Raw genomic sequence first — 26,452 nt, 5'->3', positions numbered from 1 at the left:
CAGACTTTTCTCATGTCGGGGGGGTTTGTAGACGGGCAGGGGGCGCATGTTATTGTTAGGAAACCATTCCAAAGGGAATTTTGCATAATATGGGACCTTTAAAGTCTCTCAACATTTTGCCTCCCTGAAGACGATCTTTTTAAAGTCTGATAAATCTTTAACATCGACTCTCCACAAATCTGCTCAATCGTTCTAAAACTGACACGGACGTTCTTCACATATGAAAGTTCAGATGCATCAAACGATGAAGCTCAGTGTCTCACTGTGATTAATGTTTAACCAAATGTTCCATCAAACGTCATCGACTGTCAGTCTTTTGACATTCTGTTCATTTCTGTCTCTCGTTCTTTGTTTCCTGTAGAATAATAGGTAAAGCAACAAGTCACAAAAACCTGTCTCACCAGCTGACTTTCATCATGCCAGCCAGCTCGATGCACCTGGACTCACCTGCGCTTTGATCCTTTGAACGTGCTCAGTTGAAATTGGACAACGGCGGTAATTCACAATGAGAAATGAACGCGGGAACGCGACTTTGAACGAAACGAACGGCTTTTTGTTGGTTTGTGTTTTTGAACGTACCTCAGGTAGCCTGAGTCGGGGTTTGAACCCACGTCTCCAGGCAGCGTGTAAACCACTGGACCATCTTCAGCACTGGCAGAGGAAGATCAGACTGAGCATGTGCAGAAAGTCCATCAGTCTCTTCAGGTACAGCTCAGGCTGCAGCTCATGGTGGACCAGGTGGTGCAGTGGGTAGAGCTCCTGTATCACATGTAGGAGGTCATAATTCAAGTCCGGCTTAGGGTGGAGATGGTGGAACTGTGTTTTCTTTTTATTCCAAAGTAAGAAATGATCTGGATCCACTTCTTCTCTCATTAAACCTGCTTCTGATCTGATCATTAACACATTATGTGTTCAGGTAAGAAGTCTGCAACTGAACAGCAGTGGATAACTCACCTCACCTGGTAACCCAGAGGTTGCAGGTTCAAATCCCAAAGGGCTCAAACATTCACTCATTAAACAGACTTCACCTGAGGAGAGCAGGTCAACGACGTTTTTCACTGCAACATCTTCACATTAATAACTTCTGTGCATTCAGCCTGTGAGGATGGTTTGGCTTCCTGCCTCAGAGGTCAGAGGGCGGGGTCAGGAGGTCGTCTACCGGACCCTCCTCTTTAATCCAAAATTCAAAATAAATGTATAATCTTATCCGAACTCTCTGGGTGTCTCCAAAGTTACTCGTGATGCTCTTCCTCGTGCAGACCTGATGTAGCCCGCTCAGCGGCTGAGGAGTAAACTGTCCAGGTTCAGGTCCTGTCGTCTGACTCTTTGCCTGTCCCACCATCAGATCTCACTCTCTCACATAGCAGCAGCATTTCTGTAGCAGGTACAGGACTAATCAAACTTCACTTGTCACTTGTCACGAGTGTTTAAGAATGTTTCAGACAGAAGAGTTAAACTCGTGATGATCTTTTGTTTTTCTCGACTACATGATAAAACATGCACACGCCTCTCCTTCTGATTGGACATCACTGCAGCGGTCTGACAGCTGTGAACCTCATGAGGAAATAAACATGGACATAAACACATTATTCACTCATTCATTTAGTCTGGGGCTCTGCTGACTGATACAGTGCACTGAACAAACTTTTATTTTGAAAGGAGTATCATCGTAACATGGACTTTAAAGTGTGTGTGTTCAGGTGGTCTATGTGAGGTGGAGGCTGGAGGCTCGTCTGAAGGGGTGGGGGGCGCCGGTGTGGGACTTGGGCCTGGACAGGATGTGATCTCTCCTCTGGTTGTAGACTTCCTGTTGGACCAGACCCTCATGCTGCTCCCTCTCAGCCTGAGCCCTCTGCTCAGACCGGATCTGCTGCTGCTGCCGGATCTGAGCCCGCAGGTCCTCCTGGTATGCAACCCGGGTCTGCTTCAGCCTGCAGGGACGCACAGAGACCAGAGACTAGCAACAAGAGACAAGAGACAAGAGACCAGAGACCAGAGACCAGAGACAAGAGACAAGAGACCAGAGACAAGAGACCAGAGACCAGAGACCAGAGACCAGAAACCAGAGACAAGAGACAAGAGACAAGAGACCAGAGACCAGAGACAAGAGACCAGAGACCAGAGACCAGAGACCAGAGACCAGAGACCAGAGACCAGAGACCAGAAACCAGAGACAAGAGACAAGAGACCAGAGACCAGAGACCAGAGACCAAGGCCCAGAGACCAGAGACCAGAGACCAAGGCCCAGAGACCAGAGACCAGAGACCAGAGACAAGAGACAAGAGACCAGAGACAAGAGACCAGAGACCAGAGACCAAGGCCCAGAGACCAGAGACCAGAGACCAGAGACCAGAGATCAGAGACCAGAGACCAGAGACCAGGGCCCAGAGACCAGAGACCAGAGACAAGAGACAAGAGACCAGAGACCAGAGACCAGAGACCAGAGACAAGAGACAAGAGACCAGAGACCAGAGACCAGAGACAAGGGACCAGGGACCAGAGACCAGAGACAAGGGACCAGAGACAAGAGACAAGAGACAAGAGACCAGAGACCAGAGACCAGAGACCAGAAACAAGAGACCAGAGACCAGAGACCAGAGACCATAGACCAAGGACCAGAGACAAGAGACAAGAGACAAGAGACAAGAGACAAGAGACAAGAGACCAGAGACCAAGGACCAGAGACCAGAGACCAGAGACCAGAGACAAGAGACAAGAGACAAGAGACCAGAGACCAAGGACCAGAGACCAAGGACCAGAGACCAGAGACCAGAGACAAGAGACAAGAGACCAGATGAGTCCGGTCTGGGTGTCAGGATGAAGATGTTGACGTACCGTCTCTTCTCCTCCTCCTCTGTCAGCTTCACTTCCTCCATCGCTCTGCTTAGCTCGTCTCTCTCTGTGGACAGCTCCACCTGTCTCTGCACGACCAGGTCCACTGCACACACACACACACACACACACACACACATTGATTGACAGCGTAAAAACAGTTGGGACCCCTCAGGTTTGTCCTCTGGACCTTCTCTGGGGCCCTGACCCGAAGGTTGAGAACCATGGCATGTGTGAACAGTGTTTGTGTTTCTCACGTCTGTGCTGGATCTGCAAGCTGCGAGCCTCCATCACCTCCTCCATCAGACGGTTTCTGGCCTCTCTCTGCAGACGGCTCTGCTCCTCCCGTTTACTCCACGCCTCCTTCAGTTTCTCCTCCATCAGCTGCTCTGCCTCCTCCTCCTCCCTCCTCTGCTTCTGCAGCTCCTCAGACAGATACTGACGATACCTCTGCTGCTCCTCACGCAGCTCCGCCTGGCGAGGAACCAAGACACTGAGGATTAACAAACTACCCAAGAGAACAGGAGCAACAAGTGTGTGAGTGTCTCCAGTAGATGTGTTCATCCCGCAGCAGTGAAACAGGCTGTGATGGCTGCAACATAATCCTTGATGGGTCAAAGGTCGTCCACTAAAAGTTCTAGTTGTTTCCACTGACAGGCTCAGATTGTTCTTCTAAGTGTGTGACAACATGACAGAAAGGATCCCTACAGAGATAGACCTTTTAGTTACAGAGGAAGAGGATTGTTTTAACCACACACAGACGTTACATCGCTCTCTGCACACACACCAGACTCCATTCAGAAAAACACTGATTTGGTTTCTGGTTAAAAAAAGGATCTCTAACTCTTCTTCACAAACTAAACCGTGTTGGCACCATTCACTCTAAATAAACAGCTAAAGTTGTTGTTGTATAATAATCATGACACGTCATTGATCCCTCCTCCTTCAGTCATTTAGTAATATTATTCATGTTTTTAAAATCACAGCTGATCTGGTATCAGTTGTGTTGCAGCAGCCATTAGACCTTCCTGTTCTTCACAGTGCTGTGAGGCCCTCTGCTGGACAGCATTTATAACTACACACCGCGGCACTGAGCACGGAGGTTCAGGTGTGTTTACCTTCCTCTGAGCAGCTTCCTGTCTCTCGTCCGTTTCCTGTTGCAGCAGCGTCTGCAGGATGTTCATGTCCAGCTGCAGCTCGTCCTGCTGCTCTCGAGCCAGACGCTTCATCTTCAGACGCAGACTCTGATCCAGCTGACGGCGCCGACCCTGCTGCTGCCCGCGCTTCTGCTGCTGCTGCCGCTGCTGCTGCAGGCGCTGCATCTCCTGCTGCTGCAACTGGACAGACAGGCAGACAGACAGGCAGGCAGGCGGACAGACAGGCAGACAGGCAGACAGGCAGACAGACAGACAGACAGACAGACAGACAGACAGGCAGACAGAGGTCAGAGAACAGTTCATTCAGCAGGTGGAGCTGACACTGATAATGGTAACACTGAGCAGACCATGAGCGCCTCCTCCTCCTCCCTCAGCTCTCTGTGTCTCTGCCTCTGCTGCTCGGCGGCCTCCATCTGTGTCTTGATGACGTCCAGCTGCTGCTTGTTGCTCTGCTGCTGTCGCTGCGCTCTCTGCTCCTCTCGCCGCTCTTTGGCTCGCCGGTCTGCCTCCCACAGCTCATCGAACATCTTCTCCTCCTGCTGCCGCCGCTGCAGCTGCTCCTGCCTGCTGCTCACCTGAGCGGCTCGCTCCGCACACACCTCCTGCTCTCTGCGGCGGCTCAGGGCGGCCCGCAGCTCCTCACACTGCTCCCTGAGAACAACCGAAAAAAACACACACGCACACACACTGTCGAACAACACTGAACAATTTAGAGGACTAACAGCAGCTATCAGAGTGAGTCAGTCCCCATAGAGCCCCATGTTAAACTTTACAGCAGAAATAAACAGCTCACCTGTTTACATTATATTAAGGCTTAAAGTGATGCAGCATTAGGGGCGTGGCCTCTTTGAGTGACAGGTCTGTGTTTACCTGAAGAGTTGCTCCATCTTGTCTGAGACCAGCTGCTGCCTCTCGCTCTCTCTCCGCTCTCTCAGGGTTTTAGCTCGCTCTCTCATCTTCACCTGTCTCTGCACCGACGTCTCCACCTTCTCCTCCATCTCCTGCAGGAGCTGCTGCTCCTCCGCCTCCAACAGAGCCCGCAGCCTGAGGGGACACACAGGTGGAGTCACACAGGTGGAGACACGCAGGTGGAGACACGCAGGTGGAGTCACGCAGGCGGAGACACAAAGGTGGAGACACAAAGGTGGAGACACACAGGTGGAGACACACAGGCGGAGTCACACAGGCGGAGACACAAAGGCGGAGACACACAGGCGGAGACACGCAGGTGGAGTCACGCAGGCGGAGACACAAAGGTGGAGACACGCAGGTGGAGTCACGCAGGTGGAGTCACGCAGGTGGAGACACAAAGGTGGAGACACACAGGCGGAGACACACAGGTGGAGACACACAGGCGGAGACACACAGGTGGAGACACACAGGTGGAGTCATGCACATGGAGTCACACAGGTGGAGACACACAGGTGGAGACACACAGGTGGAGACACACAGGCGGAGTCACGCAGGTGGAGTCACGCAGGTGGAGACACGCAGGTGGAGACACACAGGCGGAGACACACAGGCGGAGTCACGCAGGCGGAGTCACGCAGGTGGAGACACGCAGGTGGAGACACACAGGCGGAGACACACAGGCGGAGTCACGCAGGTGGAGTCACGCAGGTGGAGACACACAGGTGGAGACACACAGGTGGAGTCACACAGGTGGAGACACACAGGTGGAGTCATGCACATGGAGTCACACAGGTGGAGACACACAGGTGGAGTCACGCAGGTGGAGTCACGCAGGCGGAGACACAAAGGTGGAGACACACAGGCGGAGACACACAGGTGGAGACACACAGGTGGAGTCATGCACATGGAGTCACACAGGTGGAGTCACACAGGTGGAGACACAAAGGCGGAGACACACAGGTGGAGACACACAGGCGGAGTCACACAGGCGGAGTCACACAGGTGGAGTCACACAGGTGGAGACACACAGGTGGAGTCAGATCACAGAACACGTGTGTTGCTGTATGTAGTGTGTCAGCTCTTAAAGGTAAATGTTCCCTCTGGGCTGTGGCCCACCTGAACTAGTATACACGCTGGAGCTGTCAGACGCACCTGTCTCTCCTGTGGAGGACTTGCACCTCCTGCTGGTCCAGAGCGTCTCGGACTCGTCTCTGGATGGTTCCTCTCAGGAATCGACCGTCTGAACTCTTCAGCCACGAGTTCTTGATGTCGCAGGTCTGCAGGTCCTTAGAGAAGTCCACGACTTTGTCTCGAGCTGCTTCCTGTTTCTGTCTGTCCAGGATCACATGATCCGCCGGCCTCGACGACGGGAACTTTGCTCTCTATTTGACAAAACAACACAAACATTGATATGACAGGAAGTGTTTCTGCACGGACTAACTGTAGCTCACAGACTGTGTATATAAGAAGTGGACATTACCACGGTGACGGCATCCTTTTATTAACTGCTGCTAGAAAAACATGAAGACGTGCTCCCCTCAAAAACAGCCGACTGCTCTGAGTCTTTTAGAACAAATGAATTCTGAACAGGACATGTTTCAGGTCACTATGGTAACAACCTGTCAGTCACAGGTAGCCCCGCCCTAACCCCTCCCCTCTTCCTGCTCTGTGTGACTCTCAATGGGAGCATCAGTGACTAAATGAACATCATGCTGTGTTGAAGAAGACTTGAGACTAGAGACTGAGAATGATTTGATCACGTAGGTAGTTTTAGCCTCCATGTTTAGTAAGTTTAGTTTAGTTTCTTGTTCACTCTGTGTGTGTGTGTGTGTGTGTGTGTGTGTGCGTGTGTGCGTGTGCGTGTGTGTGTGTGTGTGTGCGTGTGCGTGTGTGCGTGTGTGTGTGTGTGTGTGTGTGTGTGTGTGCGCGTGTGTGTGTGTGTGTGAGGTTCTTCCTCAGTGATGACACTTGGTGCGTTTGGTTTCCTGGTTTCTGTCCTGTGAGGCGTTCAGGGACCGTGGGAGGTTAGAGAAGCCGCAGATTAACTTAAAGGTTATTGTTCATGTGTTTATTGGGTAACAGCTTAGATTGTGTTGTTTTCATGAAGTGAACAGGAAGTGACATTAATCATCTTATTTTGAAGGCACTTCCTCTGTTTCCTCTGTGTTAGCATCAAAGCTAAGCTAATCTGTGTCTGCCTCCCTGTGGTGCAGCTTCACGTGGTGCATTCATCGTGTGTGTCTGTTGGTTTGGTGAAAATTTGTGTTTCATGTTTTGTGAAGTTGTTTTATTAAAGAATAAAACCAAAGTTTTACCGTCAGACTTTAAATCATATAAATATTTAATCAGTGTAGCTGTTAACTCTGTAGAACAGTCGGTGTATGTGTGGAGTGTGTCCCTGCTTATATTATATTAAGTGTGTGTGTGTGTGTCTCACCACAGCCACTGATTGAGGCGTCGGTCCCGTGAACTCCCGACATCTCGTCCTCCTTTGACTCTGCAGCATTTTAAAAAATCTGAAGGTGTTTTTCTAACCGGACTCTCTGAACAGACAACAAACGTTCAGTTACCATGGCAACCACAAACATGGTGACGTCCTCGAACTTCATTTCCTTTTCAGACGATCATTTCCGTGATATTCTTCTTCAACGTGTGAATAATTCAACAATCCAATACGTTTTATAATATCGGAGTATCAGTTTGAATTGAAACTTTCCGAGCCATCGTGTGCGTCAATTTGAAGTCTAACTACAATACCCATGATCCTCCGCGCAGTTGCTGTGGAGAAGACGCCTTTCATTTGTTTCCGGCTGCTTTGCATCTAACGTGCAGAGAGATGCGGGTCAGTGACGCTCCTGTGTTAGAAACATCCAACATGCCTGCTGTATGACCTGACCCCCGTCAAACGGAGAACTGACGAGCCTCACCGCCTGTAAACTCCACAAACAGCTCAGCAGCGCCACCTGCTGTACGGAGGGAGTCACAAAGTAAGACAGATAAGGAACAGGAAGTTTTAGTTTTTCCTCCTTACAAATGCTTTGAAAAAAGATTTTTTTTTACGTGATTCGTATTTAAAACTTAATTCTCAAAAAGTTATTCATTAGCAAAAACTGTTACAACATTTAAAAACTTTTCCTTTTGTTTCACAAACACTGAATGTTTTTCTTTATTTTCCTTTTGCTACATGTTGAGAAATGTTCCTCATATTTACATGATCACACCTGTACAGTGCAACATGCAGGCTACTCTGTACGGATTTAAATATATTTAATTTATCTATTAAAACTCTTTAATCCCTCTGTGTCCTCTCTTTATTAAGCATATTTAGTGAAGTATATTCCTGTTCTGTTTTACTCTGCTACGCCAGCTACCAACATTAACAACTTGATTGTAGTTCTATTACATTCAAGCCGCCCGATAAAAGAAACGTTAAATGTATGTCTATTTCTATATTATGATGTATATTTTGTGGCTTAAGCAGAGGGAGGTTATCTTAAATTCTTTGTTTTTTTACATGGTCACAGTCTGACAAGCTCAATATCAAACATTCTCAGGGAGTAGAAAAAACCTGGATGGAAAATGTGTGAGCTGCTGTCCAATGATAGGCTGTGTCACGTTTCACCTTTAAACAGGACGTCTTTTCAACTCAGACATACAGCGGCCCATCCATAGACCTCCAGACCAGATCCATGTCCAGCAGGGGGTGACTCTACTGAAAAAGGACGTGTGATCCTGTAGAAGTCTATGAGAACATGCTCCTCCTCCTCTCCTGATGTATTCCCTCAGTAAACATGTTCCTAATGACTTTATGGTCTCAGTCTCTAGTTTCAAGTCTTCTTCAACACAGCATGATGTTCATTTAGTCACTGATGCTCCCATTGAGAGTCACACAGAGCAGAGAGAGGGGAGGAGTTAGGGCGGGGCTACCTGTGACTGACAGGGCACAACTACAGCGACCTGTCAATCAGGAGTGATAGGACACATTGTGTATCCACCCTCTCGTCCACATATGGTCACTTCTGGTTCCAAAGAGTGTGTTATCCTGACTGAGTGTAGCACTTGTGTACTTTTCTGCCTTGTGTGAAGAACCAGGCGCAAACAGTCACCTCTGGGCGCCAACACGCCGTTTATTCTGACGACAACAGAGACATGCTTGGTTCTTTGTGGTCATAAGCACCATTAAAAGAAATGAGCTAAATGTTGGTGAGTATGTTACACTACAAAGATTTCTAATGAAGCTACAATCAAGCTAGCAAAGGCACATACTGAGTATTTTAGCAGAGCTTTTTACAGATCAAGGGACAGGATCTAGCAGAGTGCTAACAATAAAAGGGGTGCACCTCCCGAGTCTGCCTGGTGGAGGGCGCTGTTCCACAAAACTGCAGCTGCAGCTTTCTATAGAACCAAACTTGACTTGACTTTGAAGAATGAGGCAAAGGCCTTCATTTTGAGCCTCTCTGAGGAATTACACGTTAAAAAATGTAAGGAGACAAATTTCAGTTTTCTTATGTGGCACAGAAACATCACACTCAATACAACTAGACGGTTGACATGAAATGGACAATTTGCATCGCTAATCATCAGTCGAGAAGACCCCCAGTTGACGGGTCTTTTTTATTGTACAGAATGACTCTTCAGTGTTCATCGTTTACGAGGTATTTACAAGGAGCAGAATCATACATGGAGGTCTCCTGGGGTGGTGCAGTGGTTAGCGCTACCCTGACTGGGTAAAAGGTAGCAGTGAAAACGTGGACTGGAACTTCCTTATATGGTAATTCTCCCAATGAGCAGGCGGAATGGAATTGACTGACAGAGCGCTCTCAACAGAATGCCGAGGGATCAGCAGATGCACTGATTTTTGATTTGCTAAATGTGGGCAGGTCAAAACCAATAGTTTTAAAAAGTGGGTGGGACTTGTCCTGTGATTGACAGGTGACCTGTCCCGCCTCTTGCCCAATGACAGCTGGGATAGGCTCCAGCCTATGACCCTGAACAGGATAAGTATGGATAATGGATGGGTGGGTGGATGGTCTCCTCCCTTCAAGACAAATGGAGCCCCTGATGAAAAACACTGCTAACTTTTAGTTCACCAGCTGCCTAAAAACCTCCTTTCATTAAATCAACCTTGACGTTATTGAAAATGCTTCTTCAGTCCTGAACTGAAACGTCTTCAGAAACTTTAACCGAGTCCAGTTGCCTTTTGGATTAAACCTTTGGACTTCCAGGACCTGGATGACTGAGAACCTTCAGAAATGAAACCTTGACGTGACTTCAAACACGAATAAAGTAGTGAGCTGGAAATGTTTTAACGTCTGGTCAGCCGACTGTCTGCATACGGGAATTCTGATAAACAAAGTCTTCCAGGTAAAACTTGTGAAGGCTGACAGAGCAGTTTGGTGTGGCTCTGATCACTGACGAATTCAGGTACAGTCTCATTTTGTACACAGGTGTCTGCTCACATGATGATGTTCGCCTAATTTGTCTTTTCTCTCACTGCTTTACCAGCAGCTGTTCGTTTGTACCGCAGTCCTGCTCTGGTTCCTTCATCCACTCCACTCTTCATCTCCTTCAGTTTCTGGACCTTCTCTGTGTCTCCATTCTCATTCATCTTATCGATCAGGAAGTCCAGGTGGACATGAGTGGACAGTGAATCAACATTCAGGGCGATCTGCTCCAGTTTGACAACGTGCTGAAAGGACTCTTCCAACAACTCATCTTTGTCTCTCTGAAGTTTTTCAGTGTGTTTCAGATCTTTCGAAAGACTGTCACGATCGGCTTTCCCCTTTTCGTACTTCTCTTTCACATCTTTGAAGGTCTTCTGAACTTTACTTGTCGTGCTCACATACTTCCAGTTTCCTTTCACATGATCTGACACAGGACACTTCTTGATACATACAGTGCAGCGGCCACCTTTCATGACATTGCAGCCACTGGGATACCAGGCCATTGTGCATGGACAGTGACAGGTCTGTTTACAGACATTACAACAGACAGCTCCATCAAACAATGCCAACGCCCACATCCCACCATTAAGTTCTTCTTTTTTATTATCGACTTCCTCAACTTCCACAGTGAAGTTCTCGTTGCTCTTCATCTCTTCTTCAGCTTTCTTCAGACTTTCTTGGATCTCTTTCTTCTTTCTTTTTAGTTCAGTTGACTCAACTCCGTCTTGCAGCTCTTGGATGCAGCTTGTCAGTCTGAGGCGTGACTTCAACACATCCACAGTTGTCTTCAGGTCTTGAGGTCCAGACATTTCCAGAAAGTCTGTAAATTCACTCATTCCCGTCATTGTTATTTCCCATGCTACCTTGGTTTCCTTTGTTCTCTCTGTGTTCTTGCAGTTATCAAACAGGAAGTGAACCGGCTGATTCTTTTCATCGATTGCACACTTAATGTTTGCAGCCTGGAGAGCTTGTAAAACACTTTCAGGTGTCAAACCATCAGAGTGTGTGAGGAGGGAGACAATGTTGTTCTCCAGGTCTTTTCCAAACAGAGACACCACTGAATCAAAGATGTACCTCATTCGGTCGCTCAGTCGATTGTCACTCGCTTTCAGCACCAGACCCACTGCATTGATCTCATGGACTCCTTCCTCTGAGCGGAACAGGTCAAATACTCTTTGACTAATGATGTCATCACGATCAGTCCCTCTGGTGTCTCCGTATCCAGGAGTATCGATGATGGTCAGAGAGTAGGGCAGAGTTTTACCTTCAAACCCAAAGATCTCGTACACGACCACGTCTGACTTCTGACCGTCACACTGACTTCTCTTCTTGTCCTCCTCCACGATCTCAAACCAGACCTCATCCTCCCACATCACTCCCATGTCGTAGTTGACCAGAGCGTTGATCAGAGTAGATTTTCCTGTTCCCGTTTCACCCACGAGCAAGATGGTTCTGTTTGTCTTGTTTGGATCTTTTTTACCGAGAGTCATTTTTCTTAGAGTTCCTATATTCCCTTTCTTTGGTGTCAGCTGGTAGACAGCAGGAGACCCTGATTGGATCAGATGTTTGCAGGTGATCTTGTCGTATTTGCATGAGGTGTTAGCCCTCCTGTAGAAAAAGCAAAAATTCAATTAACCCTGACACATTCTCGACCTCACACCTGTCTTGATTCTCAAGTCAATTATGATCCATCCGTCAGTGTTTGGTAGGTTAAACACAGAGTTACTGTCACAGCAGCATGTAAACACAAAGATCACAAAGTCTGATGACCCTGAAGCACACATGAGCAGTGATGCAAGCAGAGCTGAAACACAAATCATCTGTCATTTTAGATCACTCTGAGAGAAGCTGATAAGAACTTGACTTGTGTCCACTTACAGAGCATCTGTGGAGGCTTTGACCACTGGAGGACTCAGAGAAACGTCCTCTGAAGACGTTTTACTCTGGTCAAACCATTCCAGACCTGTTTGTGAAAACAAGGCAAACAACAACCAGATTAACCACATAGTCACTTGTGATAAGCCTGCTCATAAATAGAAACAGAAAAAGGTTTTAATTTGCTTTTGAATGTGGACACACCTGTGACAGAACTCTACCTGTCTCTGACAGATCTCTCGGTTTCAAACAATCACCACCTTAATGTGGTCAAGGGCTTGGTGTGTCCCTGTGACCTCGGGAGCTGTGCTGTGGGGGCACTAACCCTTGGTAGGGTCTCCAAAGGCAAACTGGTCTGTGGGGAGGGTCCACACTTACTAGGGGACAGTGCTAGTACTTAGCCATAACAAACTCCATGTCTGAGCTTAAAATGATTCATCAAAGCACCTGGTACCAGAACAACCACGAAGTCCAGGTGGACATGAGTCGACTATCCACTATGTGGTCGTATCAGAACATCTGCATCCATGTGTGTCATGTGATCACCACCTGGTGGTCAGTGGGATCAGATGGCTGGAGGCTGCTGAACTAACCCGCTAAACGTGCAGTGAGGGTAAACTGCTCCTCTGTGCACAGAAACTTTCATGCATCCTTCAGAAGGTTTGGGACATGGAATCCAACTGACCACGATCACAGTCTCCATCAGCGTTCAGTTTGGCAGCTATTTTTGATTTAGTCTTCGTCTTCAGACGAAAATGGTAATAAGTTTACGCGTTTGCTTCAGGTAAAATTATTTCAGCAGATCATCCATACCCATCCCATTTCTAAAAAGAGGGGCCAGAGGGTGTCCTACAATTCTTAGGTTATGACACTATTAAGCCCTCTGTGGAAAGTTACCAGCAGCCGACAGGCTCTTTACTCATGGGGGGTTATGGGAGGGAGCTCACTTATTCTACATATGTTTTGGGGACCTGGAGAAGGCCTATGACCATGTTTGGTTCTTCTATATATGAGTGATAACTGTGTCTGTATCCGTGGCACAAAGTCAGACACGTCCCTGCTGGCTTGGCCACAATGAGTATGTTTGTGATATTCATGTTCAGGGTCTGAAGGTACATCTGGGGGAGGAGAGGTTCCAGTTTGGGGACCAGAATTGCATTTCTGACTTTTGGAGATGGTGTTCTGTTGGTTTCATCAAACTGTGACATCATGCAGTGGCTGGGGTGGTTTGAAGCCAAGTGTGAAATAGTTGGTATTAGAGTCAGCACCTCCATGTCTAAGTCACGGTTCTCTCTCAGAAAACAGTGCATTCACACCCGGGGATTGTGAGCGACATACCGCCTCATGCCAAGTAGTTAAAGTATCTTACAGTCCACAGTGACGGTAAAATGGATAATGAGATTGACGCCACAGTTGGTGAAGCAACAGCCCTCATGCAGGCATTGTACAAAATCATTGGGAGCTGACCCAGAAGGCAGAACTTTCTACTGACCAGTCGATCTACCTTTCAACCCTCACCTGTGGTCATGAAATCTTAGTAGTGAGCAAAAGAAGATAAAAGCAGCAGACGTCTGTTGGCTGTCTGGGCACAGTCTTAGAGATAGGGTGGGGGCTGGTTGTTCTAGTTCTAATCACACCTGTGATTAATCATGTGAGACTGCTGTAAAATTTTACTTTCACACTTTTCCGTAACATGTTGGTTATACATGTAAATATAGCCGAGGACTTGTTCATGTTTGTCTCATACAGCTGACCTTGTGCTCCTTTACTGCTGCTGCTCAACAGTTCCTCCACCAGATCATTCCTGTTGATCTGCTCTAGAATCTTCTTCACCACTTCAGTAGACTGTTGGTTGCAGGTCTGTATGATCAGATCCACTGTGTCCACCCTGGCTGCTTGTTCCAGTTGGCTCTTTGGGATGCCGCGGTCCCGCAAGAAGAACTTGAACTTCTTGTATTCGTCATCTCCCAGATCCTCCAGTGTGTTTAAAAGCACCTCTTTCACAGACATCTTCCCCTCTGACAGGAATTTTCACTGTGAAAAACAAAGACATGACAATATGCATTATGCCACCGCTATGTTATCAGTGTACAGTGGTGGAGATAAGACTTTATGACCCTTGTTCGCACTTTACCCCTTCACCTGACGATCCAACTCAAGGTTAGACACCCATTAACAAATACTGACTGACAGATCATTCAATAACTATCTACCTAAAAACAAGAGTTCCACTTACCAGAGACATTAAGTGTCCGTCAGACAGCAGTTGGTCTTGAAAAAAACAAACAAAAAACAAAAATCAACAAATGTATGTGTCTAATATGAGATTACATCCAAACCTCAAACTGAATGAAATGTAACAGAACATGTTCCTTTGTCGCCAGCTGCTGTTACGTCCTCGTAAGTACACAGAGAAACTGTCAACGAGTCTGACCTGCAGTTTTATTATATCTATAATATTAACAACCGAGAAAGCAGTTAAACAAAGAGCAGCCACCTGCTCTGATTAAAGACAGTAAAATACTAAGTACAGTCACAAATAGCGAGTTCACAGGCTGTCAGACTGGAGACATGTCAACCACCCCCAGTAAAAGAGTAAATCATCTTTATTGATCCCCACAGGGGAAATGTACTCGTTACAGCAGCTCACAAAACAGGGGAATTAAACGAAGTACTCAGGTAATAAAAATAGACAAAGATCAGACAAACACGTTCAGTTACAGATAAACTGCAGACTGATGACACTTTCATGACAAAAATCGTATTATTAAATAAGATAATATATTTAATCCTATTAAATACGCTGTTTTACCTTGAAATGTGGTGGTTTGAATTGTTTAATGATAAAGGCTAACCTGTGGTGCAGTCCCTGTAAACTTGAAGGCTGACACAAATCTTGATAAACATTGATAAATGTAGCCATTAATAACAATAGTATAGCTATAAATGGCATATTTAGCTCTAGCTAAACATAGCTATAATAGTAATGTATGTATGTTGTATAAAGACATTCTGCTCCAGTTTATACAACATTTAAAATGTATTTGCTCAAATAGATATCTGTATATTTTATTTGTGTTTTATAAAATTCACACCCAATAAAAATAGTAACAGTTTGACAGGTTATTATTTCCTGAAACTAAATTGTGTTTAAACACTGAATTCACAAATAGGGCTAACATCCAGCTGGTACAGGCAGAGCAGTTTGAACCGGTTGAAACTGGCGTTGATGGCAGTGTAACTGTAGCTGTGCCTGCCACTTTCCATTAAACATGTGAGTATTCTTTTGCAGTGTTTTAATTCGAGTGTTAGCCACATTACACACTAAAGCGGTGGAGAAAGAAACAGGGTAATGTTATAACAGCGACAGAGAGCTGCAGGCTGGTCAAAGACAAAGTCAAACGTAACTTATTGTCAGAACAGAGCTGATGATGCAGAGGATTACAGGTAATTTAGATCATTTTGTTTATGGGAGTAATTCCGCCTGATTAAGGAGTAATACAGATCCACAGGTGCTAAATTCTTGTGTGTGTGTGTGTGTGTTTTATACTTAACTAATATGTTGCAGTTTGTTTAGTTTTGATGCTAATCATAATTAGCGCGTTAGCATGCTAATCACGATTAGCGCGTTAGCCAGAATTAGCGCGTTAGCATGCTAGCAACATTAGAAAAGCCTTTAGTGCGGTTGCAGTCCCGTACCTTTGTATTTCCGTTGTGTTTGATGTAGTTAGCTAAGAAAGCTGCCTCTGTATGACTCTGCTGTGAGCTCTGGGTTGATTAAACTGACTGAGCTGATGAAATGAGGACGAAACACTGAGAGGACCTGACAAAAGAACCTGTAGCTCGGTTCTGAACAGGCTTTTCGGAGTCCACCATGTTGGGCTGTCGCAGCGTCCGTCCTGATATCCATCCGCAACCTTTCTACACCTGTCCTCTGTTCTCCTCCTCTCCACCACTGCTTCAGGTACAACACATGAGCAGGTGAGTTCAGACTACCATGGCACATGCATCTTTGTAGCTTTGTGACAGACAGACGACCTAAAATGTTGGCAGGTTGCAGGTTCTAATTTAAAGTTTTAAAAGCAAAATAAGGAGGTTTTTTTTAATGGCAAATTGTTGTGTTCTTCCTGTCCAACACTGTGAACTCTGATGCATGACTTTTGATCGGCATATTTTTTCATTTTGTTTTATACGTGAACTAACAAAATATAGTTTTACTATTTTTTCCCCTTTGAAATATCTTCACAGAAAATGAACAGTGTTTACAGTTTGCTGCTCTGTTATGTTTACTGCATGTGGTCAAACTTGAAGCAGGCTTATACTAACTGAGTTCTCTCTCTTCCTGCCCGGTGCCAGCACCAACAGATGCAGCTTCAGGCTCAGCAGCCCGTCTCCCCGTCTCCTTACCCCGACCACCAAAGAACCAGCCCCAAATTACTTTCTACTAGAAAAATGTTGAACATGTTACTGGACATTCTTGTGTAATTGCCACAGAATAATTTATGTTGTATTTTGTTAATTTCTATAGAAGAATATTTATTTTATAAAACAAATGATTTTTTCTGGGGACCCCCTCGGAATCGGAAAAGTCTCATCAATTCCCATCCCTAGGTAACAGTCCTGCATTTAAGCCTGCTGTGATCCCTACAGGAACTCAAATAACTCGATTCCTCAAAATAATTGAAGTAATGTTTTGCATCAAAGCCTCGTTTGATCCACTTAAGTGTACAAACATATGTTGTTGTTGTTGTAGTTGTTGTTGCTCTGTCTGCCTGTCTCTATCCTGCTCCTCCCTCTCTCCCTCTCTCGACCCGTCCAGTCTCCTCAGATGTCCAACATGAGTCTGGTTCTGCTCGAGGTTTCTGCCTGTTAAAGGAAGTTTGTCTCTGTCCTGAATGTTGCTCAGAGCTGCTCATGTGATTCATGTCGGGCGTCTCTCTACAGAACAAAGAGTCGCTCTAGACCTGCTCTGTCTGTAAAGTGTCTCGAGATAACTTTGGTTGTGATTTGGCGCTATACAAATAAAATTGGATTGATTGATTGATTGATACAAAGTGCTCTGTGTTTCATAAGGAGGATTATTACTGTTGAAAACAACCATAGAAAAAAAAATAAAGCATGAAATACTCGATTCAAACTGCTGATGATCCAGTGAAGACTCTCGGAGCAGACTGATGTCATGAAACACATTTTATTTTTGATGAACAAAAACTGCATCACTCAGGATATGAGTTCATGTGGAATAACAGAATATAATATGACACACATAGCTTGATTAAAACACACATGGCCTGTAGCGTCTGAAAGATGTAAACTAGTGATTCAAAGCAGGTGAACACATGAGGAAAGTAGCACATGAATCTAAACAAAGATTCAGCTCCATCACAGCAGGACATCTGACGTTCTGTCAGTGTTCAGCTCTGGTACATCTCTGAACAAACTGCGTCATAAGACTAAACTGTTTTATGTTTGTCTGTCAACATTCGAGTCACATCAGAATAAATCACATCCTTCTGTTTACTGAAAAACACTTGAAATCAACTTGGACAAAGAAAATAAAGAAAATAGATAAGGCTGCCCCTTTCAAGTCTTTTGTCAGTCTAACCTTTGCACTGTAGTTTTCACGAGTCATCATCCGGGCGCGTCTTACAGGTTAAACATGAGACTCATGTAGGCTGATACAGGAGTTTGATGTGCAGCTAAACTAAAAACTGAACAAAGCAGTCAAAGTTTTCTTTTGAAAAAACACTGCGAGTTTGGTACAGACCTAAAAATAAATCATAATAATAAGTAGAACCGAGTATTTACCCAGACCATGCTATAACTGCTGGTACTTAAACATGAAAGTACAAACAGCCACAGTCATTACAAACCACAGGGTGCAGTTTACAGCACATGCATAACTGCAATTTAAAAGCTGAAACACATTTTTAATCTTTAAAACATCACATTTACAGAACTGGAAGAAAAACCTTTTTGTCATGTTCAAACATTTGTTTCTAGACATTGTGCTCTACACAGGTGCCTGCTCACAACGATTCTGTTCACCTACTTAAAGTTTTCTTGAACTGCTGCTTTTACTTTATTAAAAACGTAAGGCAGTACTGCTCTGGTTCCTTCATCCACTCGACCTTTCATCTCCTCCAGTTTCTGGACCTTCTCTGCGTCTCCTCTCTCCCTCATCTTCTCAATCAGGAAGTCCAGGTGGACGTGAGTGGACAGTGAATCAGCATTGAGGGCGATCTGCTCCAGTTTGAGAACGTGCTGGAAGGACTCGTCCAACAACTGATCTTTGTCTCTCTGGAGCTCCTCCACTTTCCTCTCAAGATCTTCCAAAAGGCTTGTTGTCTTCTCACAGTCTGCTTTACTCTTATCATACTTCTCTTTGACCTCATGAAGAGTCTTCTGAACTTTTCTTGTCTCGGTCACATAGATCTCCTGTTCTTTCACATGGTCAGACACAGGACACTTGTTGGTACAAACAGTGCAGCGGCCTCTTCTCATGACCTCACAGTCTCTGGGATACCAGGCCAGTGTGCATCCAGGGTAGTGACAGTTCTCCTCACAGACTGTACAGCGGACAGCTCCTTCATAAAACACCAGCCCCCACCTTCCACCATTAATTGGTTTAATCTCTCTGTATGGCTCGTCAACTTCAACAGTGAAGTTCTCGTTGCTCTTCATCTCTTCTTCATGTTTCTTCAGAGCGTCCTGAGTCTGTTGGATTTCTTTCTGTCGTAGTTCAATCAGCTCGACTCGTTCTTGCAGGTTCTGGATGCAGGCTGTCAGTCTGATGCGTTCGTTCAGAACATTCACTGTTGTCTCCAGCTTTTGAGGTGCAGTTTTCTCCAGAAAGTCTAAGAACTGTTTCATCCCTTTTGTTGTTATTTCGTCTGCATTTCTAAGGTGTCTTAAGTCTTTGCCCTCTGTCCTGTCTTCATTCTGGCAGTTATTGAACAGGAAGTGAACCGGCCAATTCTCCTCATCTTTGGCACACTTGATGTTTGAAGCCATAAGAGCTTTCAGAGCATTTTCAGGTGTCACACCACATGAGTGTGTGAGGAGGGCAACAATGTTGTTCTCCAGGTCTTTTCCAAACAGAGACACAGCTGAATCAAAGATGTACCTCAGTTGGTCATTTAGTCTATTCTCAGTAGCTTTCAGCACCAGACCCACTGCATTGATCTCATGGACTCCTTCTGCTGAGCGGAACAGGTCTAACAATCTTTGACTGACTTTGTCATCTTGATCAGTCCCTCTGGTGTCTCCGTATCCAGGAGTATCGATGATGGTCAGAGAGTAGGGCAGAGTTTTACCTTCAAACCCAAAGATCTCGTACACGACCACATCTGATGTCTGAGTTTGTGATTCACTATTTTCTCGATCCGTATCTGCGATCTCAAACCAGACCTCATCCTCCCACGTCACTCCCAGGGCGTAGTTGACCAGAGCGTTGATCAGAGTAGATTTTCCTGTTTTGGTTTCACCCACGAGCAAGATGGTTCTGTTTGTCTTATATGGATCTTTTTCACCAAGTGTAATTTTTCTTAGAGTTCCTATATTCTCTTCCTTTGGTGTCAGCTGGTAGACAGCAGGAGGTCCTGATTGGATGAGACGTTTGGAGGTGATGTAGGCGTATTTGGATGAGCTGCTCCTGTTGAAAAGTAAAGACATTCGATCAAAAACTACTGAACATTAAGACAAAATCACACTTCCTGATCTTTTATAAAGATTCAGACTATTTTACCTGGTGGGTCCATAAAACATGAATCTTTGTATATTACTAACCATAGATCTACGAATGAGCAGGAACATCTGATAACAGCTCAGTTCATCATTGTAAACAAGCATGTAGTTGTCAGACAGCTTTTGGACTGTCATACATTCCAAGACTGAAACAATAAAAGGATTTTTCAACCTAGACCCTATTCTCCCATGTGTTTGTGTGTCAGTGACGAGTGGAGACAACAATCATTGAAATGGATCCAGTGTTCAGGGAGGGAGCACCGGCCGGCAGCCGCCACATGAGATACAATGTAACTAAACGGGGCAGCGGGCAGACGCCAATATACAGCCCCTACAAGCGCAGTTATAATAAGTGTCTGACAACACTGTGGCAGCCATGCTACTTTACCTTATGCTCTCTGTTGTTGTCTGTAACCAAGTCTCGCTCACGGAGAAGTCTCATGCTGAAATCTCACGCATATAACCTAACATATAACCCCGACCCTGTGGGCCCCACCAGCCTCAGGTATAGGCATTGGGGTTGGACGCATTGGAAGCTGGAGTGTAAGCATAGGTGTGGGCTTTGGCATGCTGAAGTCCTACATAACCTGGAAAAACCTCCAGGAAAGAGGCTGTGCTCCCTCCTGTTCTGGAGTTGCCCAGGGTGAGAGGCACTGGCCAGGTCTCAGGGTACTCGAGGGCCACAGGTGAACATTTCTGTGTTTCCCCCCAGAAATATTAGTGTAACCTATATGTGACTGCAAGTCACAGGGAACGAAAGGCTCTAACTGTTGCTCGTGTCCTGTACATCAGATCTGACACAAATTCAAACATGTTTTCCATGGCTGTTATTTTCATGTAGAGTTTCTGAGGCCATGGCTCTCTGCAAGTAAAAGGAGGATTGCTCCCAACAGGTTAGCAATGAGTTACTGCCTCAAATGAAGTTCAAGTATTTTGGTGTCTTTGAGCAGCAACCGAAACAATCTTGCAACCCATCAGTAATCAGGAGCTCAGGCACCTGGAGGGAGCCTGGTGTTGAGCCTCTTCTTTTCCTCCTTATGAGGTTTTCTGGGTACAACAACTGGTAGGAGACCCTGGGAGGGACCCAGAAACCCACTGGAGGGCTTATATACATCTCATCACGCCTCAGGATCAACTAAGTGGAGCTGGAAAATGTTTGTGTGGAGAGGGACATCTGGCCTGCCTAACTTACCTACACTGCCATTGACAATGCATTAGTGGATGAAAGTAGATGAAAATGCGCCAACATTGTTCTTGAACGTCTCTTTTTAAGACCAACAAGCCGATTGGCACACAGGCTGCTTGTAGTTGTAAGCTGCTCTGTGCCAGGTGTAATGTAGGACCCTCTGTTGTGTTATAGAAACATAAGTATTACTCACGATGCCATTGTGACGGTTTCAAAGGAGCTTAAGGGTGGAGCAGATTTAGTTCTCTGTAAGAAAGACAAAAACAAGTCAGTAACCTACTCCTCATGGTAGATATGATTAGATACTGCACTTCAGCCTGTGCCCCCCTCTTACAAACATTTTTAAGTGCAGGGGGAAATGAGCACATGGCTCTGTGTGAGGAAAAATCAATGATTTTAAAAGTATTTTAAACTATTCACGTTTCACAGAATGAGACATTAAAAGCATGTTTAAAAAGATGAACAGGATCTGCTATAATTTCATATTGTAGAGCCCCAGTAATTGTTGTAGTTCTGGCAGCTTTCGTCTCTTTATTCACAGTCTGACAGGAAAAGAGCACTTAAACAGAGATAACTCAAAAGCATAAATGATTAAAATCTGACATGGAATTATTTGTCTTGTTCAAATAAAACTTTTGAAATGAAGGCAGTTATTTGTGGATCTTATGTCTCTCTAGACTCCATCCTAAGAATCTTTTGGGGATCCATTAAAAACTTTGGGACCAAACAAACCATGTTTTTAGGGTGGAGAACCTTGGAAGGAGCATAGCAGGAGTTGATATACAAAAAGTGAGACTGCTCTAGCAGAGGGACTCACCTGTAAGAGCATACTTGGGTTCATTTATTTGTTCATTTATTTTTGCTTTTGCCTTTATTAGATAGGACAGCTGAAGATAGACAGGAAATGTGGGGAGGAGAGAGTGGGGGATGACATGTACCAAATTAGCAGGAGTTGAACCTGTGTCAGTGCGTCAACGACGGTAGCCTCTGTACACGCGGCGCCTGCTCTACCAACTGAGCTAAACCAGCGCCCCACTTGTGCTTGTTTTAAACACTGTTGTAAGTCCTGGTCACACCATACAGTGGTACAGCCACATGTGAAGGAAGTCACAGAGTCTTGGTGACATTTGACTGCAGATTTAATTGACCTAGCCTAGCTTAGCATAATGAACGTAAACAGGAGGAAACACCTAGCCTGGCTTTGTCCAATGGCAAAAGAAAATGCTCCTACTGGCTCCTCTTATCACAAGCTGAAGATAAATAACAAACACTACCACAATCCTACACTTCACATGTTCTACTGAGAACTAAAAACATTGTAGAAAGTTATAGAGCAAAGAAGTGACATTCGTAAATCAGGTCCGTCTGAAAGGAAATTACTTAATTTAAAAACGTAAAAGTTTGTTTCATTTAAAAGATGAATAAGTCAGTGGGCACTGAAAACACTGACGAACATTAAAAGCTGAAAACCAAAGATACATGAAGCATTATTGGCTCGTGAATGAAGGCTTAATTCAAGAAGGTAATTCTTAATTAGATTTTAGATATTTTCAATCCATTGTTATTCTGTCGTACAACACTAAGACATTATATGTATGTGAGGTTTCATGCATTTATATGTTACCTCCTGAACCTGATCTTTAAGCATTGAATAGTTCCTGTTTGAAGTTGTTCTTACCTGTTGGTCACCTGTCAGTTTCACGAAGCTTTCTGACGTTAAGGAGTCAAAAAGAGCAGAGAGCAGTTTCTATATCAGCGGAGGGTGGACGATCAGTGGTCACATGATTTCACAGAAAGCTCATTCACTTCAAAGACTGCTGGGGATTATTGGGGACAGTGTGGACTGTGGTCTCAGTAATGCTCTTATACCTTCAGTAGATCACCTGGAATTGATTTGTTTTAAAAGGTGTTTTGGGGAATAATGTTGTCACATGATTTCAGACAAACTGTGTAACTTTAAACCTTCAATCAAACAGAAAGTGTCCTTATTGATCCAATGAGGTTGATTGCAGCTTTAAAGACAATAAAGATAAACGATAACAAGCATATAAAATAATAAACATAGAGGTGATAAAGAGCCTGCTAGGCTTGTGGTTAAAGTAGATTTGGAGTCCACCTGCTTTGAAATATATTCAGCCAGAGAAACCTTCACAGTGTTAGGCAGCCTGGTTAACAAGGCTGAGGCTGTGTCTCCACTACTTATTACTACTGAGCAGTTTTTTCCCTTAATGTGTGAATCACTACAATCTCATTATAATCGCTCCCCCTGTGGATGATGAAATGTCCCACGAAGAACACGATGAAGTCATTGTTTAGCAAAGGCCACAGAAATGTTGGAGTAATGATACAAAGTCTAGTTCTAATAAATATGTGATCTGTTTGGAGTTTACGGAGTTGGTGGTCAGGAAACAAAAAGTCTTTCTTCTTTACATTACATGAATTGTAGAATCCCAGATCGTCTCTGTTTGAAGACTTGTGTACCAATGTGTAAACTTCTGTTGGTTTCCAAACCAACCGCCTGCCTCCTTGGCACCGTAGCACCTTGGAATGTGTGGCCCTTTCTGGGAGTATGGTGAACATTATTTGTCTTAAAAATGACATTCCCTTCTTTCCGGTTCAGGAGTGCACCACAAAGGTTGCCCTCAGGACCTTCAGTTCTGCATCACAACACAGGACATCACCACCACTGTGGTAGAATGTTCCTTATTCAGGTCTTAGAGTAAAGAGATATTTGTTAAAGCATCCGCTGAGGCCCAAACAGACTCAGAGGTCAGGCGTAGGGAGATAGTATTCCTTAAGTGCAGAGTGATCTCCTGAGTCTTTTTCCTCTTCTGGGTTGTCAAGCTTAACGAATTCCATCACAACCACCTGGCAGCACCCTGAGGTAGGTTTAACGGCGAAGTGTACATGGCATACATGATGGCCACTATAATGACCACAAAAGCATGCAGCAAACCCCTGCTGGATAAAATGGGAATGATCAAATGGGCACAAATGGAGATCAAACTTAGACAATCCAGCAATATTTCCATTGTCAAAGGCTGGCTCACCAATGAAATGTTTTACATCAACAATGAGCCAATACCAAGTGTCCTGGAGCAGCCCATCAAAGGCCATGGAAGATGACACAAAGCAGACCTCAAAGACACAAAAGGTTGAACAATTCAAGCAGGATACAATCAGGGGCCTAAAGCAAATCAACAACACTGCTCTCCCAGGGAGGCTAAAGCGTTGGTGCTTCAACGTGAACATCTGCCTCCCACTTATGTGGCCAATTACCATCTAAGAGGTCACCCTATCTAATGTCAATTGGCTGAAGAGACTGTTGAACACACTAGCGAGGAAGTGGCTGGAGCTTCCAAGATACCTCAGGAGCAAAGGGCTTTAAGGGAAATCCCCAGACAACATTCCCCCATCCACCACCGTTCATTACAGAAGAAGAGCAACAAAGGGCTAACCCCTCACCTGTCAACTCATGCCCACTGAACCCAGCCAGGGAATGGGAAATGTACGTTGACCTAGGCCAGAGATGGAATCTCAACAATAAACCTGTTACCGGATCTGGTCCTCTCGTCCAACTCCTGCCGGTGTGTCTTCATTTTGAGCTTATGGTCCCCTGGGAGGATGCGGTTGATAAAGCACATGGTTGAAAAAGGCAGCGAATCTCAAACCTTGTGGCAACTGATGGTCATCTCCAAGAATAACCCACCGCAAGTCAATCACAGTGCAGAAACCTCAGAGACTGTAACACGCCGTAAGCAGTTTGTCCCTTTTGCACCCCCAAAAGGAACAACCCAAAACATTTACATATTCTTAACTATAAGTACCCTGTGCAGTATCAGGAGCAATATAATATTTTCCTAATTATTGTGTACAATTACATTTTTAATCTTAATCTTGTGCAACAGGATTTTTTGCTACATAATAACTGTAGATATTGCTGTCAGTTTAACTGCCACCATCACTTCCTGCCTACTTTCAGGGATGACTATTCTAACATTCTTTTCCTGTCGGCACCGTCTCTTTTACATTAACCCGTACATTTTATATTTTATATTTTCACTGATATTTGAGTTGTTTTTTTGTATTTCTCTAATTTGTACTGTAATTTTTGAGCTATCTGGCACTACAATATCCTCTGGGATTAATAAAGTTTTATCTTCTCTTCTCTTATTGATTGATTGATATCTTTATTTCTAACATGCTAAATTAAATGTAGATACAAAAATTATAAATTACAAAATAAAAAAATAAACAAGAAAAGTATTGAAAAATGTGTAATGATGACAAAGCCCAAATTCAGTTAAAACAAGTTGTCTCTCAGGTTAAATTAGCAGGATAGTCTCAAGACTCCTGATGGGTAAGTACAGTACATTTTCTTTCTCCGCAGCAGGTAAGCCAACAGGTAAGTCATAGTTCAACATTATTATAATAACAAGAGCAAGAGTCTATGTCCATCTTATTGGGTGGCGATGGAATGTGATTACATACGCGAAGAGGGTTGTGATCAAAGGTCGAAACACCCAGGGACATCAAGGTACACAAATGAAGATGTGTCATCAAGGTAACAACAGGTGCCAGTTTAGCTCAACGGTTGAATATGCGGCCCACGTGCAGAGGCTACAGTCCTTGATGCGGTGGCCCAAAGTTCATCTCCCACTTTGGCCCTTTGCTGCGTGTCATCCCCACTTTCTCTTTCCCTGTTTTTCAACACTGTCCTCTCTATAAATAAAGGCATAAAATGTCTCTATCACCAACTCCTCTTCCTCCTCAGACCCCATCTCATGTGGCGTCCCTCAAGGTTCCATACTGGGTCCAATCCTCTTCTCCATCTACTTGCTTCCGCTAGGTCAGGTCATCCAAAAACATAACATTTCATTTCACTGTTATGTGCATGACACACAGATCTATCTCCGCCTAGAGCCTGGTAACTACAGCAAACTCACCGACTGCCTTCATGATATCAAATCCTGGATGGCTCCTAACCTTCACCAGCTCAACGTAAGTAAAACCAAAGTTACTCTATTTGGACCAGATCATTTAACCAACACTATCTCCCCTCATCGTTCCATTGGCCCCCTCTGTCAAATCCTGTGTTAAATATTTGACTCAGCACTGAAGTTCGACAAACATTCATGCCTTCATATCCTCCCGTTTCGATTTCTGTAACTCTCTTTATTTTGGTATCCCTCTGTCCAGTTTATCCCGCCTCCAGCTAGTACAGAATGCAGCAGACAGAGTCCTATCTAGAACAAAGAGGAGAGAGCACTTCACTCCTTCACTGGCTGCCTGTGACTTAC

The 26,452-nt window shown here is 44.9% G+C and overlaps 1 protein-coding gene across 1 annotated transcript; it reads right to left on the bottom strand.

Annotated features, from left to right (window-relative positions):
• Positions 1-1,675: 1,675 nt before the first annotated feature.
• cfap53 (cilia and flagella associated protein 53) lies at positions 1,676-7,529 on the bottom strand. Its single transcript, XM_069673822.1, has 8 exons — positions 7,339-7,529; positions 6,054-6,283; positions 4,860-5,033; positions 4,337-4,640; positions 3,951-4,169; positions 3,090-3,306; positions 2,836-2,938; positions 1,676-1,931 (listed from the first exon to the last, which is right to left on the bottom strand). The coding sequence occupies exons 1-8, from the start codon at positions 7,405-7,407 to the stop codon at positions 1,706-1,708; spliced, it is 1,542 nt and encodes a 513-aa protein (XP_069529923.1). The 5' UTR covers positions 7,408-7,529; the 3' UTR covers positions 1,676-1,705.
• Positions 7,530-26,452: the final 18,923 nt, after the last annotated feature.

Source organism: Semicossyphus pulcher, unplaced genomic scaffold (assembly GCF_022749685.1).
Source record: "Semicossyphus pulcher isolate SPU_LCO1_2020_fin unplaced genomic scaffold, fSemPul1.0.p SCAF_22, whole genome shotgun sequence".
Taxonomy (NCBI): Eukaryota; Metazoa; Chordata; class Actinopteri; order Labriformes; family Labridae; genus Semicossyphus; species Semicossyphus pulcher.
This window is presented reverse-complemented; position numbering and strand designations above follow the sequence as displayed.